Below are 16,432 nucleotides of genomic sequence, written 5' to 3'. Positions count from 1 at the left end.
AAGTTATATTGAATATTCGAATGGTAATACACTGTGTGACATAGAAACTGCAACACACAGTATATGCTTAGCTTTTTTTATAATGTTTGATCGGCTGATTGCCTGCATGAAGTGCAGTAAACGATAACATTTTTATCCCAGCACGTCACCTCTAGGTTTTTGGACAGGAACATGAATGCCCCTACATTAATAACTTAACAACTCCAAGATAAACTTTCCAGCAAGACAATGCCAGAACACATTCCGCTGCGGCTACTAGAAACTAGTACCACAGCTAGTAGCCGCAGAAAACTTCCCATAAGCTAATGTAAAAAGGTAAGTGTCCATTTGAGAGTAATTCGTGCGAGTGACTCTCGATAATCACTCAAAGAGAGTATCCATTTGAGAGCGATTTAAAGAATTTTTGCTATCGGCTAGATAACTAAAAACTCTCCAAATGCTTACTCTCATACATATCTGTCAGGAGGGTATCCATTTGAGATTTCTGTTTCATCAACTGCCTTTCTTTGTGTATTAACGTGTTTTGTGTTTTTTTTAATCAATTTAGTTATTCCCTCATATAAAACTTTACAACACATAAAAAATACATATCATAGATCTGGGTGTCGTCCTTCTTCATCTGTCGCATCAGTGACCTGTTGGTACCAGATCCTGGCCAGATGGTATCGAAGGCATTCTTTTCTTAATTATTTTTGTCGTCGATTTCTGGATTTAGTGTATGGTTTGGTTTGGTTGTGATATTTTATCTATTTTGTGTGATATTTTACTATTTAATATTAACTATTTAATCCTCTTTTTGAATTGTATAAATTTCAATTTTTTTACCTTCTCTGCTAAACTATTGAATGTTTGAATTGTTTTTGCTGTTAGTCTCTGTGTTAATGTCTTATTTTTTACTTTATGGCTTCTAATATGTGACTTTTTCCTTGTTTGGTAATTCTGAACTTCCTTGTTTGTATTTAATTTAATATTTAGCAAGCTATTAAAAAGTATTAATTGTTTTATATCTAGTTCTTGCACTGTATCAAATAATATGTGTGTTGGTGTTCTTTTGTGTAATTTATATATTAATTTTAAAATTTTATTTTGTTGATGTTGCAATGCGTTTAAATTCTTTTTGGTCGTATTACTCCATATATTCATTAAATAATTCATTCATGAGCATCCCATTTCAAATTATTTTGTATTTTTAACCCTAAATAGTTGATTGTTGATGTTTCTCGTAGAATATGGTTTTGTAGTTTTATTTGTAAGTTTAATTTTTGTTTTGTGGTTTTAAATATCATATATTTTGTTTTTAGCTCGTATAGTTAGGAGATTGTTGTAGCACCATGTTTGCACTTTTTGCAGGTTTTTGTTGATGTTTGTTTCAAAGATGTTCTGATCTGTTCCTGTATATACTAAACATGTATCATCGGCATATCCATATATGATGCTATTTAATGATTTAATGCTAGTTCGCAGAGATCGTTTGTATAAAGGATATACAGGAGAGGTGGTAGATTCCCTCCTTGCGGTATCTCATATGGCGCCATGGTAGTTTTACTTTCAATATTTTCCATGCAAATTTTTTGTGGTCGATTTTTTAAATAGCTTTCCGTTAGTTCTAGTATGTGTTGACTCAGTTTGTATTTTTGTAATTTTTTATTTAATTTGTTAGTGAATGAATAAATCGTCCTATTGCTGCCAAAAGTCACTAACTAACATTTTTCCGAACAACCAAATTCAATCACTAACTATGTTTTGAAGCGGAGAATCGATTGCAAAAGTCATTAACTACGATTTCTGGTTATTTATGTTTTATTGTAATACCGAATAGTTACTAACTATAACATCTTTATGCAATGCAGATGAATTGCAGACGCATTTTTCTCGGAAGTAATAAAAAGTAAGTTAGTGACTTTTGGCAGCAATGGGACGAAATGAATAAATAATATGTATAATGTGAAAGAAACATAGAAGTGCAGATAGTTAATCCCAATGACTAAAGAATATAAGGACATGTAACGCCCCTATACGGGCTGCAGCAGAATTTGTGACGTTTTTTTTGTTGTTTTGGTGGCAAACAATGAGTCATCATTTGGTCACCAGCGACAATTTTAGCGATTTTTAATAGTTTGTGTGTAGTAAACTTTGTATAAGCTTTATTACAATGGTGATTAGTTGTTCAGCTTTCAAGTGTAAAAGCAGTAGCGATAAGAAAGAGCCAGGAGTTACGTTTCATAGGTTCCAAACAGTCCACTCCAACTTTTTAGCGTTTTTTTATTGAATTCGATAATTATTCTTCAATTACAGTTGAGGGTTGGAACCTTTGGTGTTACACAGCAAAATAAAAACACTAAATCACCACAATACACCAAAACACTTTTACTTTTACACTGGACGCGCGTTTCGCTAACCATGTTAGCATCATCAGCAGATGATTATAAACTAAAGTACAATCTACAAGGTGAGCGTTTATATATATGCTCGCTCAGTGGGCACCGAGTGGGCGTGGCAAAATCTAGCCAAACCGAGTCAGAGCCAACTGAGCGTAACAGTTAAATTTCCGCCACTAGAGTAGTAGGAACAAAGAACTTGAAGGAATTGGACCGTTGACTCTGTTCATACTATCTTTACATTTATTAATTCTGATGCTTTCATATGCATCTAATTGCTTGTAATTTGAGACTTGTTTAATTAATTTTAAATTATTAAGATCTATACAATGTTCTTTATCAACAATATGTTCGGCAACGCAAGATTTATCCGGTCTACCATATCTTATCTGAGCTAAATGTTCTTTAATCTAGTTGATATTGATTACAATCTTTACAAGAAATTTCATAAATACCCGACCTTTCCAGTGGAGGTGTTTTATCCTTTGGATGACCTAATAATTATTGTAATTTATTATTAGCACTATACACAAGTTTATAATTGACATTCTTTTAAATTCCTTTTAGACCACGGGATAGCTGTCTATCAAACGGTATTGAAAAAAATTTAGACGTATCTTTCTCCACTTGAAAAGTCGAATTTTCAGAAATCATATACCTACGTTTTCTAATTAATTTATCAACTAATGAAGGAGAATATCCATTACACTCAGCTACATTCCTAATGTAATCTCTTTCTATTTCATATCTTTTGTTGGAAAGTGGGAAACTAAGTAATCTATGAACTAAGAAATTTAAACTAGCCATTTTATGTTCAACACTATGATGTGATTCATTAGGAATATATCTGCGTGTGGTGTTATTTTTCCTATAGATATCAAATTCCAGGTAACTATTAGTATTTCTAATAACTAATACATCTAGAAATGGTAATCTGTCGTTGTTCTCAATTTCATGCGTAAATTTAACGGAAGGAAAACGATTATTTAACTTAGAAATAAAATTATCTATGGTGTCTGAATGTGTGTCAAAAACAGCAAAAATATCATCCACATACCTAAACCATACTCTTGGAAAATACTCAAACTGATTCTTAGCCTCCACTTCAAACCTGCTCATGAATAAATTAGCCAAAAATAGAGACAATGGATTACCCATTGCTGTACCTTCCCGCTGTTCAAAAAAGTTGTTATTAAATTGAAAACAATTTTGTTTCATACATAACATATAATATATATAGGATAAATCTTGCGTTGCCGAACATATTGTTGATAATGAACATTGTATAGATCTTAATAATTTAAAACTAATTAAACAAGTCTCAAATTACAGGCAATTAGATGCATATGAAAGCATCAGAATTAATAAATGTAAAGATAGTATGAACAGAGTCAACAGTCCAATTCCTTCAAGTTCTTTGTTCCTACTACTCTAGTGGCGGAAATTTAACTGTTACGCTCAGTTGGCTCTTACTCGGTTGGCTAGATTTTGCCACGCCCACTCGGGGCCCACTGAGCGAGTATATATATAAACGCTCACCTTGTAGATTGTACTTTAGTTTATAATCATCTGCTGATGATGCTAACATGGTTAGCGAAACGCGCGTCCAGTGTAAAAGTAAAAGTGCTTTGGTGTATTGTGGTGATTTAGTGTTTTTATTTTGCTGTGTAACACCAAAGGTTCCAACCCTCAACTGTAATCTTCGATGGCTTCACGGTCAACGGAACTGAATCTTTATCGTAAGTTTAGTACTAAGATTAGGTTATTAGGTGCAGATATTTGGTTTCTTAAATCATGCAAAGCCAATTCAGTTTATCCTAGTTTTATTAAAGTTGATATTCCGAAAAGTAACGTTAGTGATAAGGTAGAGAAAATTGCAAAACAAAAATGGCTTGATTTAGAAATCAAATTTCTGTATAGTAAACGAAGTAGGCTTGAAATTGAAGCCTATGGACTTTACAAAAAACTTACTTATAAGCTAACTAATGTAGAGTATGAATGTTGGTGTCTCTTTCAGAGAAATATGTTTGTGGTTATCAATTCAAAATTTGTTAAAAAAATGTCCATTTTGAATAGTAAGTTTAAAAAATTAAAAAGCTCTAAAAACAAACATGTTTTCCAAAGAGACATAAACATAGTAGAGAATCTTTCTTCGCAGACTTTTGATAAACAAGAGCTCAGTTTATTAAACAAAGGTTTAAAGTTTGCATTGCCCAACTCTGGTAGCGCTTTGGAGGAAATCGTCGTTGGTGTTGAAACTGCTATTCAGCACTTGCCCGAGGCTTCTAAAGTATTTGCAAGAGAGGCTTGTAGAAATCAGTTATCAAAAAATATCGTTTCAAGTAAATCATTAAAATCTAACAAGGAGCACAATATTGTCAAGAGTTTGCGTAACAAAGATTGTTTCTACCTAAAAGCTGATAAGGGAAATAAGGTTGTTATATTAGATAAAAAAGACTATTACGATAAGGTTAACAACTTAATCGATAATGGCCCCTACATAAATTTGAAAAAGAATCCTTTGTCTAAGATGGTAGCAGACGTTAAAAAAACTCTAAAAGAATGTAACACCCTTATTGATCTTTCTTTAAAGAGGAAATTGCAAGTATCCAATCCCTCATTACCAAAATTGTATGCTTTGCCAAAAATTCATAAACCGGACAAGTCTATGCGCCCAATTTTTCGGCTGTAGGTTCTCCGACTTATAATTTGGCAAAATGGTTATCAAGTGAGTTTGAAAATTTACCTGATCATGAACCTTCTTTCTCAGTTAGAAATAATATTGAATTCATTAACAAAATTAAAGATATAACATTGCATGAAGGTGAAATTTTGGTCTCCTTTGATGTATCTTCGTTGTTCCCAAGTGCTCCAATTCCACATACTTTAGGCTATTTGAAGGAATTACTGAACGCAAATGGTCTCGACAACAAAACTGTGATTGAATATATTGAGCTTACATCGTTATGTATGAAACAAAACTGTTTTCAATTTAATAACAACTTTTTTGAACAGCGGGAAGGTACAGCAATGGGTAATCCATTGTCTCCATTTTTGGCTAATTTATTCATGAGCAGGTTTGAAGTGGAAGCTAAGAATCAGTTTAAGTATTTTCCAAGAGTATGGGTTAGGTATGTGGATGATATTTTTGTTGTTTTTGACACACATTGAGACACCATAGATAATTTTATTTCTAAGTTAAATAATCGTTTTCCTTCCATTAAATTTACGCATGAAATTGAGAACAACGACAGATTACCATTTCTAGATGTATTAGTTATTAGAAATACTAATAATTGCGTGGAATTTGATATCTATAGGAAAAATACCACACGCTGATATATTCCTAATGAATCACATCATAGTGTTGAACATAAAATGGCTAGTTTAAATTTCTTAGTTCATAGATTACTTAGTTTCCCACTTTCCAACGAAAGAAATGAAATAGAAAGAGATTACATTAGGAATGTAGCTGAGTGTAATGGATATTCTCCTTCACTAGTTGATAAATTAATTAGAAAACGTAGGTATAGCTTAATGATTTCCTGAAAATTCGACTTTTCAAGTGGAGGAAGATACGTCTAAATATTTTTCGATACCGTTTGATAGAGAGTTATCCTGTGGTCTAAAAGTAATTTTTAAGAATGTCAATTATAAACTTGTGTATAGTGCTAATAATAAATTACAACAATTATTAGGTAATCCAAAAGATAAAACACCTCCACTGGAAAGGTCGGGTATTTATGAAATTTCTTGTAAAGATTGTAATCAGAAATATGTTGGGCAAACTAGAAGATCAATATTAACTAGATTTAAAGAACATTTAGCTCAGATAAGATATGGTAGACCGGATAAATCTTACGTTGCCGAACATATTGTTGATAAAGAACATTGTATAGATTTTAATAATTTAAAATTAATTAAACAAGTCTCAAATTACAGGCAATTAGATGCATATGAAAGCATCAGAATTGATAAATGTAAAGATAGTATGAACAGAGTCGACGGTCCAATTCCTTCAAGTTCTTTGTTCCTACTACTCTAGTGGCGGAAATCTAACTGTTACGCTCAGTGAGCTCTGACTCGGTTGGCTAGATTTTGCCACGCCCACTCGGGGCCCACTGAGCGAGTATATATATATAAACGCTCACCTTGTAGATTGTACTTTAGTTTATAATCATCTGCTGATGATGCTAACATGGTTAGCGAAACGCGCGTCCAGTGTAAAAGTAAAAGTGTTTTGGTGTATTGTGGTGATTTAGTGTTTTTATTTTGCAATTATTCTTCAATTTCAATTAACATCTATATGTACTTGATATGTGCTATACGTCGATACTAGTTTTGTACCTTTTGTTAACATTTTAATACGTTTTTTTCGTAATTAATTAGGATGATACACCATAGGCGTAGTCAAAACAATTATCAAAAAATATAAATATTGCTTCAAACAGCTAGGTTAAGAAAAATATGGGCCACGGCACTGTTTGGTGACATCGTCACAATTTGCTCTCGGGTGTTATTTGTCCTTGGATACTTTAGTCATTGGTTAATCCCATGGTATCCCACAAAACTGTATTTTCCTCGTATATACTTATTAAAGTATCGTCTTTTGACCACTCTTTGCCAGTAGCTGCCATTTTAAATTAATAATTCTCTGCTAGAACTATCACAATACGAAACGTAATCGTATTTCAGAAGTAACTATCCGCTATTAAAAATAATATGTATACACTTGAGAGCAAATCGTTGCGAGTAAACTATTGATAGTAAAATGAATATTCTCCGATAGGTGGTCGCAGACGTGTATCGACATGCGAGAACTACTATCGAGAGTTTCTCGTGCAAGTAATACTCTCAAATGGACAACTACCTTAACGCTTCTTCCATTGCGCCCAAGATCACCAATACTACACTTGTTACTTATACTGGGTGTACGTAGGGTTTCCAACTTGAGCATCGGCGATTCCGGGACAATTATTTTTAAGTTATTAAATAATTGAAACAAAACATTAAATATTAGAAATTCAAATATATTATATGTAAATGTGATTTTTTTGGTCCCGGCCAAGGCAAAATTTTCGCCGGGACAAACTTTCTGATTCCTGGTTAATCCCCGGGACAGTTGGGAACCCTAGGTGTACGATGTAACCAGTAAGATATCGATCATCTGATTCATAGCATGTCACGAAAACTTACAGAATGTTACAATTTACGTGGGGGTGGATTCACTATTGAATTGTTAAGAAATCTATTCAATAAATTTGTTTGAAACTGTCATCGGTTATTATTCAAACTACTTACCAAAAAAATAATAAAATATATTTATATTTACTGGGTGGTGCAATTGAAGGGATGGCTACAATAACCAGGCAGCTCCATTTTTTTTCGAAAAACAAATTTTTTATGAATTGCCCTTTAAAAATATTGGCCGATCGTTTCCTGCAACAATCAGTTCTCTCCATATAACAGTACATAAATGGCGACGTTAGTAGGAGCTGCCTTGCTCTTTTTCGATTTCCCACAAATTTACGAGGCATGTTTTTTAAGTAAGTACCGTTTTGGAATTAAAAAAAAAACGTGCAAAGATATCGCAATAATTTTAATTTTACATGAAAGCCTGTACCTTAATCTACTTTTCTACATAATTTCCGTGAATATTGAGGCACTTGTCATAACGTGGCACCAGTTTTTCAATACCCTCCTCATAAAATTCTGCCGCCTGACTGGTTAACCACTGTATCACAACTGTTTTGACTTCGTTATCGTCTTGAAGACGCTGACCGCCCAGGTGTTTCTTCAAGTGCAGGAATAAATGGTAGTCCCTGGGCGCCAGATCAGGGCTGTATGGAGGATGATCTAGAGTTTCCCATTTAAAAGATTTGATGAGATCTTTGATGCGATTAGCCACATGTGGACGGGCATTGTCATGCAGCAAAACAATACCCTTACTCAACTTGCCACGTCTTTTGTTTTGGATTGCACGGCGCAGATTGTTCAATGTCTCACAATAAGACATTGATTGTCTCATTACGAGGCAGAAACTCCACTAGCAATACTCCTTTTCTGTCCCAAAAAACTGTGCACATGATTTTCCGGGCAGAAATTGTTTGCTTAAACTTCACTGTTTTGGGTGATGATGAATGTCGCCATTCCATGGACTGTTGTTTCGCTTCTGGTGTGACGTAGGCCACCCATGTTTCGTCACCAGTAACAATTTTGTCTAAAAAATCTTCACCTGAAAGTCAATGCACTGCCTAAACGTTGGGTTTTGTGCAAATCCGTCAACATTTTCGGAACCCAACGTGAACACAATTTCCGGTAATTCAAGTTCTCGGTCACAATGCGATACAAAACACTACGAGAACATTGAGGAAAGTAGTCGCACAATGATGAAATTGTAAAGCGTCTGTTTTCGTTCACCTTTTCGTCCACTTTCTGCACCAAATCTTCATTAACGACCGAAGGACGCCCACTCCGTTCTTCATCATGCACATTTGTGTGGCCATCTTTAAATGCTCTCACCCATTTCCTTACCATTCCATCACTCATAATGTTTTGTCCGTAAACTTCACAGGTCTCACGATGAATATCGATCGGTTTTACGCCTTTAGCACTAAGAAATCGTATGACAGCCCCTACTTCACAATCGGCGGGGCTCACGATTGTCGGAGGCATCTTAAACACTCAATAAACAACGTATACAATGAAGAATCAGACTGTACTAGCGTTTGTGCATAGACAAGAGAGTAACCAGCGCGCATGCGCGGAACGCCGACCGTAGCGCTGCAGCGGCGGAATCGCAAAACGGTACTTACTTAAAAACATGCCTCGTATTAAAATGGAGCTGCGTGGTTATTGCAGCCACCCCTTCAATTTCTATGTCACGCAGTATACAGGGTGAGTTTCTTACGATGTTCTCTATGGGTATCTCGGAAACTACTGGAGATAGAGAGTCGGTTAAATGGGCAGTTTTGTGGGGTTATAAATATGCGCCTTTCAGATTTTTGAAAAAGTTCATGGCTTACTAGATATTTTGAAAAAAACAAATTTCGGCTATTTTAAAAATTGTTTCTAATTCCATTATAATCTATTTTAGACAAAAAGTTTTCAGATAAAAGTAGTAGATAATCACGGCCTTAATGAGATTGTGTCCTCCGTTTTTTTCTAAAGCCTGTCATTTTTGACATATGACACAAACATATGTTTTTTTAAATAGAAACCATAGTTGGCCATGACTTTATACAAAGCGCTATTTTTTAAGCTTTTTAGCGGTATAAGCTATAATATGTTTCTTTCGAAAAAATACTGAGTTATAGCCAATTCTTATAATTTTTAAACAATTTCACTTAGTTAGCCATGGAAACAAGTGCAATCGTCGTTGCTCTCAGTAATGTGAAACTGTCACATCCAAACTTTATAAATTAAAATAAACAAAAATTGTAAATATGAATTTTTCAAATGATGAAAAGCGTGTAGGATTATTATTGGTTCAACTTTTCTTGGTCATACATTTTCGAGGATACGTTGACCGGTGAACGTTACTTTTTTACGTTTTTTAGAAAAGTTAAATTTAGATACTTGCGGCCCATGCAATTGGTCCACCTCTTCCTATCCCTGAGTTTGCATAATTATGATATAAATAGTTTTTAACATTTAGTGCATTATTATGGGGAGTGTTATAATGAAAGTCATATTGGAACCATTCTATTGAAGCGCAAGTATATAAATTTAACTTTTCTAAAAAACGTAAGTAACGTTCACCGGTCAACGTATCCTCGAAAATGTATGGCCAAGAAAAGTTGAACCAATAATCCTACACGCTTTACTTCATTTGAAAAATTCATATCTACAATTTTTGTTTATTTTAATTTATAAAGTTTGGATGTGACAGTTTCACATTTCTGAGAACAATGAAGATTGAATTTGTTTTCATGGCTAACTAAGTGAAATTGTTCAAACATTATAAGAATTGGCTATAACTCAGTAATTTTTCGAAACAAACATATTATAGCTTATATCGCTAAAAAGCTTAAAAAATGGCGCTTTTTATGAAGTCATCGCCAACTATGGTTTCCATTTAAAAAAACATATGTTGGTGTCATATCTCAAAAATGACAGGCTTTAGAAAAAACGGTGGACACAATCTCATTAAGGATGTGATTATCTACAACTTTTATCTGAAAACTTTTTGTCTAAAATAGATTATAATGGAATTAGGGACAATTTTTAAAATAGCCGAAATTTGTTTTTTTTTAAATATCTAGTAAGCCATGAACTTTTTCAAAAATCTGAAAGGCGCATGTTTATGACCCCACAAAACTGCAATTCTTTCCCTATTTAACCGACTCTCTATCTCCAGTAGTTTCCGAGATACCCATAGAGAACATCGTAGGAAACTCACCCTGTATATTATTGAAATTTATGAAATTAGAGAAATCTGCCTTATACCATAAAAAGGTAATAAAAAAGTGCAAATACTTAGACAGCGTAATTCAACAAAATATACAGTTCATACCAAATAAACTTTTAGTCACGTTATTAAGCTTGATCGGCACAGCGTTGCCCACTTCTATAGATTTTCTTTTAATCAAAATATTTCAGGAAACAAAAATACATTAATTATAAATATATAAACAGTTATTACTTACATCAAAAATACTAACCTTTTTAACAGCACTTAAGGGACATTATGTTTTCCCGTTCAAAATATTCTAATAAAGTTACGATGAGTTTTTACGGCTATTAAGCTATCTTGTACACTTTGCACTAAAAGAGGTTCTAAACAGAACAATGTTCGACTGCAAGGTCTGCTAGTAAACATTTTTAAGCTTAAAGTATCACAACAATATTTATTTAAACCAAAAACTCGTAATACAACAAAACTACTAAAGTGTCAAAACGAATAATAATGTCAGGAAATAGGTAAATAAATAAATGCGGCCACTTGACATTTCTTACAGCAGAGCTACCACCCGAATCCCCAGCGCGAAATTTAAATTCCAGTTAGACAGCACGGCGTCGAATATGTCCATGGTTGGCAACAATGAATTTAAAAATCGCGCCCTCGATTACGTACCTAAAAGTTTAATTGATATCAAATATATATTTATATTTTCAATGGAATATTACAAATTATATAGGGTGTTCGAAAAAATGCAGGTCCAAAATTCTGAGGGTGATTCCTTATCAAAAAGTAGTAAATATACATGAATTTAAAAATCCCGCCATCGATTACGTAACTAAAAGTTTAAATTGGTATCGAATATACAGGATGGCGCACCTTATTCGCCTCGGTTGAATATACGAAAACGGAAAGATGTAGAAACAAAATATTTTATGGGAATATGTGAGGAGGCAATGTGCACAATATAAAATTATTTTGAAATATACAGGGTGTTTCAGAGCTAAGATCCATACCAAAGTTATATTTTTTCTTATGGAACACCCGGTATTTTATTTCATTTTCAGATTCCTGGGCCCAAAAAAGACATTTATTATAAGGGTTAAATATGTTTAAAATCATTGGTTTTTGAGATATTTAAAGATATTTAAAATTGCATGCTACTATAGAATAGATTATTAACACCCTGTACATTAGTTTTCAGAATTAATTCTTGTGCTGAGTTTAAAGATAAAGAAATAAACTTTAATGAAAAATGGCATTGCTTCCTTAAATTTATACAGGGGTATCAAAAATTGCTGATCTATTTTAAGGATTTATTTTATATAAAAACTTCGTTATTTCAACACCCTGTATTTTTTATAATAAATCAAGGCAGATTCAAATGCTCTTTCAAACTATATTAGGGTTTCCTATACCTATCTAGCTCAGATTTTGAATAAAGAGCATTTTTTCAATAAAATGGCAACCAAGAGGGCTAGAGTCGTCATGGCAAGTTTCTAGTGACAGTTAGTAGCTATTTTCAAAATCGAAATTAGTTTATGGGCTTATTTAAATTTATACCAGTTTACTTTTATTTAATTTACCTACAATAGTTTAATAAATAATATTTATTAAATATGTATTTATTATTCTATCAAGAAAAACGAAGAAGTAGTTCTTTTATTTACTTTACGATAACTTGTAGATATATGGATTTTATATAAAAGAGATAACTACGGCAAATTCATTTCCTTCACTTCCAACGACAGGTTTCTGCCTAACAGTTTTTTTTATAAACAACACTACCAGCTCTGCGAAATAGGACATGTAGTTTTTCAAAGGAACGCTTATCAGGAAGATTTCTGTTTTCGGATACCTTTGAGCATAAGCTCTTGAGGCCAAGAAGCAATTTTCTTCACAAAATAAAATCACTACAAACATATCCATTCGTTTCGCCAGCAGATACTGCTTTATTTTTCTTGATAAAATAATGAATACTTACTTATTAAACTATTGTAGGTAAATCTAAGTAAACTGTTATAAATTATAAATAATAATGTCCATAAACTAATGCCGACCTTGAAAATAGTTACTCACTGTCACTAGAAAATTGCAATAACGACACACTAGCCATCTTGATTGCAATTTTATTTAAAAATCGCTTTTTATTCAAAATCTGAGCTAGATAGGTATAGGAAACCCTAATATAGTTTGAAAGAGCATTTGAATCTGTTTCGGTTTATTTAAACAAATACAGGGTGTTGCATTTAATACAACGAAGTTTTTATATAAAATAAATCCTTAAAATAGATCAGCAATTTTTGATACCCCTGTATAAATTTAAGGAAGCAATGCCATTTTTCATTAAAGTTTATTTCTTTATCTTTAAACTCAGCACAAGAATTAATTCTGAAAAGTAATCTAGGTGTTAATAATCTATTCTATTGTAGCATGCAAATTTAAATATCTCAAAAACCAAAGATTTTAAACATATTTAACCCTTATAATAAATGACTTTCTTTGGGCCCTAGAATCCAAAAATGAAATAAAATACCGAGTGTTCCATAAGAAAAAATATAACTTTGGTATGGATCTTAGTTCTGAAACACCCTGTATATTTCAAAATAATTTTAAATTGTGCACATTGCCTCCATACATATACCCATAAAATATTTTGTTTCTACATCTTTCCGTTTTCGTATAATCAACCCAGGCGAATGAGGTGCGCCACCCTGTATATAAAATCATTACAGGCTCTAAAATCCTGTATATAAAAGTATACATGGTATACATTTTCGGAGTCATGTTTATAAGAACCTTTCTCATATTTTTTGAATAGGAATTACCCCCTGAATACTGGCCATGCCTTTTCGAACATCCGGTATTATAATAGTTTCTAACTTAAAATATCTTCTAAAGCCTCTTCAATATCGTCATAAAGATACAAAAGGTCACAAATCAGCTCAGTCAGACGAAATTCGATTGTCCACAACTTTCCTTCCTTATAAAATATAATTAAAGCGTTTAAAACGACTCGATGAGTGCTTTTTGGAAACAGTCGTATCAGTTCGCTGTAAGAATTCATACATTCCATTGCCTGTTTCCTTAAAAGAAATATTTGTGTTTAGTGCCGCTGAATTTATCCATAAAATATAATTTAAACTTTAGTTATACAGGGTGTCCCAGGCTGAGCGTGCATTAGAAGTTTCTAGAGGACTACAATATCAAGATCGAAGATTTTTTGCACACCATTGTTTCACAATGATATCTGTTGATTAAAAATATTTTCAATATGGCGGCACTTCCGGAAATACCGGAAGCTGACAACAACTTTCTTATTTTAAATGCGTACCCCCATTTTATATTATATATTTAAATTCTCTATGAAATTTTATGAATTATTATATCAAACACTCTATACCTAACATTAACCCGAGGGGTAAACCGCAGAGGGAAAAGTGTACACCGTAATTCCTTTTACTCAAATAATTCCTCAGAATTCCTCGTAATTCCTTCGGAATTCCTTGGAATTTCTGGTCTTCAAGGTCAAGGTCAATCATTCAAGGTCTTCCTTGGAATTCCTTGGTACGAACTCGTTAACTCCTTCAGTCTGAACCAGCGTTAATTGCCACCTCGGTTTCGCAGTTCCGCTATGAATTTTCTGGTGATTTTTATAAATGTCTAATGTCTCTATAAGTACTAGATCTAACAATAAAAAGTACTATTACGAGATTTACGTTTTTTAGTTAAATTTTAGGACTAATAGGGGATCATGAGGTAAAAATACTGGAAATATGTCGGCACTTACTTATTAAAATTAATTTTCTCGGGATTTTTTGAAAATGATAGGTACCTAGTTATACTCGTATCTATAGGAAAGGAAATTAATAAAACTTCAGTTGCACGTCATAATACGATCACCAGTAAATTCCATAAGATTACGCATGGTATCATTGATGAAGTGCACCTAAAGTTGTATTAATTTCCCTATAGTATATACCTAGGTATTATTCCGAGGAAATGAAAAAATCAACTTTACACTTTCTGGAGTACTGAATAAAAAAATCTTATGAGGGTTTCTTTAAAATGGCGAAATCAGGGAACGTTATAAGTAGATCTCTCGGGGGTGGTTCGGCCGTACTATTGGAAAATATTTTAGATATATAATCGAGGGTACAATATTAAATTAAAAGAATATCTAACCTGTAGATATTTGATATTGGGAAATTTTGGAAGCGAAAACGAAAAACGGATAGTAAAAAATCGCCTGCAAAACGTTTTTCTTTAAATTTAGTACTACCTATTATAGTATTCATGGTTTACTAATGTTCGTTAATTTTTTATAAAGTTGCTTGTAATTCCTCTTAATTCCTGTGGAATTCCTCTAAATTTCTAAGGAATTCCTTGGAATTCATTGGAATTCTTACGGAAATAATTGGAATTCCTAGTAATTCCTATGGAATTCCTGTAGAATTCCTTCATAGTGTACACCATAATTCCTCTGCGGTTTACCCCTCGCATTAACCGTTTTTTTAAGGAAAAAAATTTTAAAATTTTTGGAGGAAAAAAACCGCCTGTCAGAAAAATTTGTTAATTTAAACGTCAAACATAGTGATTACCACTAGGGGGGTGACAGTAAACCGGAAAATTGGAAACAGTTGTGGCGCGGTTCTACCCAGGCAGAAAGCATGGCCTTCTAGACTGTCCTAGACAAAAATCTGAATATTTCTATATGATTTCTGTCAATTTCTGCTACGGAACATTTTTATGCACGTCGACGTCCTGTTCTTTTTTGTCTTTTTGTCTGTGTGTCAGCATCAGCTCCCGAGGCCTCTGGCAAGGTCGGGCGCCATTTTAATTTTGCCGTTTAGATTTGATTGGAAGTTTGTTTCTGATATTTCGGCTGAAATTTATAAGTACAAAGATGTTTTTTGATATAAAGATCCTTGTTAACACTTTAATAAAGTATATATGATATTAATTACATGAAGAAAATGATGAAATCGACGTTTCTGCGTGTAGTAGGTATGGGCCATATTATATGTAAAAATAGATAATATATTAACTGTTTTTAAATTTTTTTAGCTTTAAACCCAAGCATCTTGGGATATTCTTTGCCAAGGATTTTTCCGTATCTCTACTTTAAAGACTGATCGGTGATTTTGAGCAACTGAAATCAAGTTATACAAGGTAAATTATGATTATTGAACTATTATTAGCCTACATTAATTTTCTACAAGATGAACAGAAATGCGTAATTACATATCACATAGGTACCTATTATGTATTTTCATAGCAATAATGCATGTAGATTATTTTTAAATGTAGTTTTTAATGTAGTTTTCATGTATGTAGATTATTTTAAAATACAAATGAGGTATTAGATGTATATGTATCATATTTTTTATTCATTTTATTTTCATTCAAGTCTTGTTTGATTTAATTCACAAAAGTCTTATGTGCCTATATTTATGTTTTTTACATATTTTTTTTGATTCCAGGTTTTGTGTGGGTTCCGGTTGCCTTTTTCCTGCTTCCAGTTATTTAGTTTTATGCCCGTGAAGCTGTGAAAACATTTATTTATCTTCAAGTTTCTGTAAGTCCAATGCACTGTTACTTTACTAATTCACTTTAACACAGCATCTCTGATATTATTTAAATATTTGATATT

General features: G+C 32.9%; 1 protein-coding gene across 1 annotated transcript in view; it reads right to left on the bottom strand.

The window, feature by feature from the left end:
• LOC115888156 overlaps positions 1–16,432 on the bottom strand; it is a 47,626-nt gene that overhangs the window by 17,023 nt on the left and 14,171 nt on the right. The window contains exon 4 of the mRNA XM_030907755.1: positions 13,663–13,865. Coding sequence (XP_030763615.1) covers positions 13,663–13,865 — 203 coding nt within the window. The remainder of the gene's footprint in view (positions 1–13,662; positions 13,866–16,432) is intronic.

This window comes from Sitophilus oryzae, unplaced genomic scaffold, assembly GCF_002938485.1.
Source record: "Sitophilus oryzae breed Bouriz unplaced genomic scaffold, Soryzae_2.0 scaffold_1167_pilon_pilon, whole genome shotgun sequence".
NCBI lineage: Eukaryota > Metazoa > Arthropoda > Insecta > Coleoptera > Curculionidae > Sitophilus > Sitophilus oryzae.
This window is presented reverse-complemented; position numbering and strand designations above follow the sequence as displayed.